The sequence below is a fragment of the Cebus imitator genome, unplaced genomic scaffold (genome assembly GCF_001604975.1).
Source record: "Cebus imitator isolate Cc_AM_T3 unplaced genomic scaffold, Cebus_imitator-1.0 Scaffold125, whole genome shotgun sequence".
NCBI lineage: Eukaryota > Metazoa > Chordata > Mammalia > Primates > Cebidae > Cebus > Cebus imitator.
Window position 1 is genome coordinate 3065674 of NW_016107440.1, and position 5935 is coordinate 3071608.

General features: G+C 42.0%; 1 protein-coding gene across 1 annotated transcript in view; it reads right to left on the bottom strand.

The window, feature by feature from the left end:
- Positions 1-5935, bottom strand: part of KIF13B (kinesin family member 13B) — a 187714-nt gene that overhangs the window by 121023 nt on the left and 60756 nt on the right. Inside the window, exons 4-6 of the mRNA XM_037742659.1 lie at positions 4398-4458; positions 1673-1765; positions 1253-1271 (exon numbers count right to left, since the gene is read on the bottom strand). Coding sequence (XP_037598587.1) covers positions 1253-1271; positions 1673-1765; positions 4398-4458 — 173 coding nt within the window. The remainder of the gene's footprint in view (positions 1-1252; positions 1272-1672; positions 1766-4397; positions 4459-5935) is intronic.

The window sequence follows — 5935 nt, forward strand, 5'->3', positions numbered from 1 at the left end:
TAGAGACGGGGTTTCACCATGTTGACCAGGATGGTCTCGATCTCTTGACCTCGTGATCCACCCGCCTCGGCCTCCCAAAGTGCTGGGATTACAGGCTTGAGCCACCGCGCCCGGCCGAAAAATAAACTTCTTTTAACATCTTCATACTTTTAAAAAATACCTCAAACAACTGAGAAATAGTGAGGTGTAAAAGTTTTCTGAAATAAACTGGAAGGGCCATTAATTAATGCTATCATGCCTGCTCCCAACCAGTGATTATTGCACAAAAAATATAGGTTCTCCCTCTGGACCCCAGAGCAAATTAGCTCACTACCCTTTCACTCTAGTGTGGAAACTAAAGAATACTCTTCTTTTTCTTACATAAAATTTTTTTCTCGGCTGGGCGTGGTGGCTCATGCCGGCTCACACCTGTAATCCCAACACTTTGGGAGGCCCAGGGGGGTGGATCGCCTGAGTTCAGGAGTTCAAGACCAGCCTGGCCAACATGTTACCTCATCTCTATTAAAAATACAAAACCCTATCTCTACTAAAAATACAAAAAAAAATTAGCTGGGCATGGTGGCACAAGCCTGTAATCCCAGCTACTCAGGAGGCTGAGGCAGGATAATCACTTGAACCTGGGAGGCAGAGGCTGCAGTGAGCCAAGATCGTACCACTACACTCCAGCCTGGAAGACAGAGCAAGACTATTTAAAAAAAAAAAAAAAAAAAAAATTATTTTCTCCATTGTAAAATACAAAGAAAAATTAGAAAACACAGGAAAATAGAAAAAACGTACATTACCATAGTCCTACCACCCTAAAACAAATAACTATTGATACTTAAGTATAATTCCTTTTGTTTTTAGTAGCAGTGTTTTTGTAAATATCCTTTTAAACCACAAGTTGCTGCTTTTTGTCACACACCATTTTACTATCATAATACCTAAAGCTAATGTGCCACACTCCCTAAGTCCCAGGACTTTTGTAAAAAGTTTGCACAATGTGAACTCGTTATGACAACCCTACGAGAAGGTCTATGATCATCAGCCTGTGCAGGTAAGAAGACTGAAGGGCAGAGACGTTAAATAACTGTCCAGGTCTCTCCACTGGCCAGCTGCAGGAGCAGGACTGGAGCTGTCACTGCCTGGCCCAGCTTTCTGCTCTTTCAGCACGACACACAAGGCTTCTTGGAAACATCCAATGCATTCTTCAGTGAGAACATTTCCAGGTAGACAAGATGATGCTTTACTCTCACAAAAGTAACCAGTTTACTTCAGACAGATTTTCTTTTCTTGACCAGAGAAGCAAAAGCCAAACAGTTTATTAGTTATTACTGTGAGATATTAACAAGTACGTTCTTCGTGGTATTTTTTCTGTTATGATTCTTAAAGCCTTAAAAAAGTACGATGTATGGGCATGGCTCATAATATGTTCAACAGTCATAGCTCTGTTTTTTTTTTTTTTTGAAAAACAACCCAGCCAGTGCCTTGTGAGAAAAATGAGTAAAGAAAAAAGATCCCAATCCTAATTTTATTACACCCATTTAAAAACAATGTTATTGACTACTTTCAACATCTACAGTACTTTCTGAAAACAAAAATAACAAGGAATCATCAATGTTACTCAGTAAAATAAACATGGTTCTATTTTCTCTTTCACTGACGGTTGTTTATGTGATTTCATGTTATTTACCAGTCTGTCCATAGGCAAAGATACATGCATTGTAGCCATCAAAAGCATTCTGCAGGATATTTTCCCCAAGGCACTTGAAAACAGTATCTTGACCTTACAGGGAGAGAATAACAGACGCGATTTTTAGCCAAAACTACATATGAACAATTCACAAAACAAAAACAAACAAAAATCTCCAAAATGTATAATCAGCTTATTTATCTTCAAACAAGATTTTTTAATTCGATGAATGCTCCCAAAGGCTTATGCCTCCCAGGTTATTTCTAGTTAGCACATGACGGGAAAATTAGTGAAAAGCTCCCTGTACTACGTACTTGAATAAGCACTACTAAAAATCCCCTGCAATGCAGAACCAACGAGCCGCTCATTTTATATTCAATGATTTTAAATATCTGAAATTTATACTTGGGACCCAAGTGTACCTGAATTCAACTAGGCACCCCTCAGCCAATACTTTCATTCAGTGGGTACCAGAGTTCAAATAATCATATATACCAATCCCCTCTCCTTTTCCTCAATGAAAATTTCTAATTACAAGATCTACAATACATACCAGTTAGGCCAGGGAGTCGGAGCCTGGAAATTTCCCTCAGCTTTCAATCACGGACATAAAGACTAGAGTCAAGCTCTCCCCAACAGGCCAAATGAGATATGTCAATAGTGAATATGTCAATAGTGAATCTGACAAGTCACCCTACCTCACTTAGTCTCAATACCATACGGAAGAACTGGATGCTTTTATGTTAAGACAAGGATATTCCAGTATGTCTCACTTCCTAGTTTTTGGGGGGCTTTTTTTTAACCGGTTAACTTACCATACATACTTCTGATACTGTGCCATCTAAACCAAATGAATCTTAACTTCAAAACAGGCATACTATTCATCTTTCTCCTAACAGAAGCCAAAACAAAATGATGCTTAATGTTTACAATAGATTGTTTAAAAACGGGTGACAAAAGCAGTTGGGCAAAAAGGCAATCGAAGGCTGTCACTGTAGTCCTAAACTTGTGATGAGATGGGCTTTGAGGCAGTCATCATTTAGAAGAATAGCATAACAAACTTTCAGAGCAAAAAGAAAACTCAGAGAGAATATGGTATATTCTTCTCCATCAGAGAGAAAACAAAAGCTCTGACAGGTGAGGTGATTTACGGAAAGGCGCAGAGGCGATGAGGAGCCTAGGGTTCCTTTTCTCCTTGGCCAGTGCTCCTCTTCTATCACTATGCCATCCTGCCTCTCCAGCCCAGTCTCAGGCCTCCAGGGCAATCTAAGGGGCGACTGTGTGCTCTGGGCCTCATGTGACGCCTGGGACGTGTGAGTGTGGAATAACCACTGTGTACACTAGTCATGTTGTATCATCAACTCATACCAAGAACGGCACACGGTGATCTCCCATTTTCCAATCAACATTAAAAACTAATAGCAGGTGGGGCGCGATGGCTCACACCTGTAATCCCAGCACTATGGGAGGCCGAGGCAGGCAGATCACGAGGTCAGGAGATTGGGACCACCCTGGCTAACATGGTGAAACCCCGTCTCCACCAAAAATACAAAAAATCAGCTGAGTGTAGTGGCACACGCCTGTAGTCCCAGCTACTCAAGAGAGTGAAGAAGGAGAATTGCTTCAACCTGGGAGGCTGAGGTTGCAGTGAGCCGAGATAATGGCACTCCAGCCTGGGCAACAAGAGCGAAAACAAAACCTCTAATACACGGGAGGGTATTGTTTGTCATTTCTAAAGTTATGCAAAATAACCCTGCGGTAATCATATATACCCTATGGTGATTATGTCGCTATAGGTTACCATCCACATGTTGCAGTCTTTTTACATTGCTGGGGCACTTTAGGCCTGAGGAAACAATCTGATCTTCTGACCTCCTTTTACCTGCCTGAGGCAAGACTCTCATCTGATTGTGGGTCAAGAGCTTCTCATTCCACAAGGTCCTGCACCTCATATCTTGGAGGAAGGAATGCTACACAGAATGGCCAAGAAAGTCTAAGAGACAGGACTTGGCTGTGTTCAGATCATGCATGTTTTCTCCAATCACATTTCTAAATGGTTGACAATCATACCTATGTAAGGAAGCCTCCATAAAAACTAAAAGGGCAGGCAGGGTTCAGAGAGCTTCTGGATTGCTGAACACACAGAGGCCAACAGGAAGGTGAGAAATCCACATGCCAGGAGGGCACGGGCCACCTCCACGGGGACAGAAGCTCCTGTACTTGGGACCCTTCCAGACCCCGCCCTCTCTATCTCTTCATCTGGCTGTTTGTGTCCTTTAAAAATAATTCCTGATGATAAACCAGTAAACATGAGTGTTTCCCTGAGTTCTGTGAGCTGCTCTAGCAAATTAATCAAACCCAAAGAGGGGGTTGTGGGAACCCCAACTGGAAGCCGGTCAGTAAGAAGTTCTAGACGCCTGGACCTGCGCTGGTGGGAAGGAGGGCGCAGTCTTGTGGGACTGAGCCCTCAGTCTGTGGATCTGACGCTGTTCCCAGGTAGACAGCATCAGAACTGAGCTGGAGGATGCCCGGCCAGTGTCTGCTGCTTGGGGTGCAGGGAAAAACCCCCCATATTTGGTCACAGTAAGTTATCTTCTATGCCAATGATTGTTACTGTGGTGTGAGAGCAGAGGAAAAACACAGTTTGGGGGGTCTGCAAAGCAATCATGTACAGGAAAAAAAATACTTAACACCCTGTAGTTGACAGGATGCTAGATTCTATTACCTGCATACTTTTCTTTGACAGATTCATCCATAGACCAGAAACAATGATCATAAGCAAAAGCCTGTTGAAAGTAAACATAAGTGTGCATTAAGAAAACCTTAACATTATTTATAATATCTTAACGATAGAACTGTTCATAATAGTGAAATAAAGCAACTTACTGTCATACACTGAGAATTAATTATGTATGTACAGGCTTACAATGACAACTAGACACCCTATAGTTGATATTACGCTATATTTTACTTGGAAAACTATTCACAATATTAAGTGACAAGAGGTTACAAAACAAAATGTGTCATAAAATGGCTACTGCACACACACATGCACCTACAGTCACACACACAGAGTTACAGCTATAAAGTTTATTTTTTTGCAGTGAAATTAGTGATCTTTGTTTTCTTTATGCTTTTATATTTTCTCAGTATTTTTATTTTTGAGGTCAAAGAAAAAGATATCCTACTTGGTGGGATCTCACAGATGATCTGTTTTGCCCTTTTGCCTTATCACCACTTTCGAGAATCTCACAGAGTTCTTCTGCACTGTTTTAAAAGCTTCTTTTCCCTAATTATTTCTTTTTCTTTAAACCAACTAAGCAAAGGCAAATTTTTCAATGACTGCATCTTTCACTTTTTGGATTTCTGCTAGTTTCATACCTACTTATTTGTGTTTTGTGATTTTTATCTCCTTCAAGATTTTAAGTGCAATTGTTTTACAATGTATTTCAGTTGATTTCTTGTCACTCTCTCCCACTTTGGGAGGGTGCTGCTATGCTTCCTGATGATGGTGTGTATGCTAGCGTGCAGGAACATCTGAGCAGGGAGTGTGTATTTTATGGTTTACACGACTGCTTCTTTTTTCCTCTCTTGATGGTCACCTTTCCATGACTGGTTTATGCTGTCATTTCCAACACCAAAGCCCAGATTTTGGTCTTCTCAAGGCCCAATGTCTCTATCCCTTCCTTTTAACACAGACATTAGCTCACTGCTGGTGGCCAAACACTGACTTGAAGCCTTCATTCACAGAGAAGCCTCACCCAAATCAGTTTTCAGATGGTGAGCTTGGCTCCAGTCCCCAACCACACACCAGGGCCCCCATCAGTCGGCCAGAGTTGAACTTCCAATCACCTCCAGGTGCCTGGCCCGATTCCAAAGTCCACGAATGTCACTTCAGCCCTTGCTTACTGCTGGTTCTTGAAGTCATATATGTTGCTGTTGTGTTTTTCTAATTTTCTGTAGAGATGGAGTCTCACTATGTTCCCCAGGATGTGCTCAAATGCCTGGCTTCAAGCAATCCTCCATCCTTAGCCTCCCAAATACTGAGATTACAGTTGTGAGCCACCATGCCCGGCCATTATATGTTGTTTTTGAGTATGATGACATGATTTTAACATGTTAAAATATGTTATCTGTTCCAGCTACTCCGGAGGCTGAGGCAGGAGAACTGCTTGAACCCGGGAGGCGGAGGTTGCAGTGAGTTGAGGTCATGCCACTGCATGCCAGCCTGGCGCCTGGTGACGGAGTGAGACTCCATCTCGG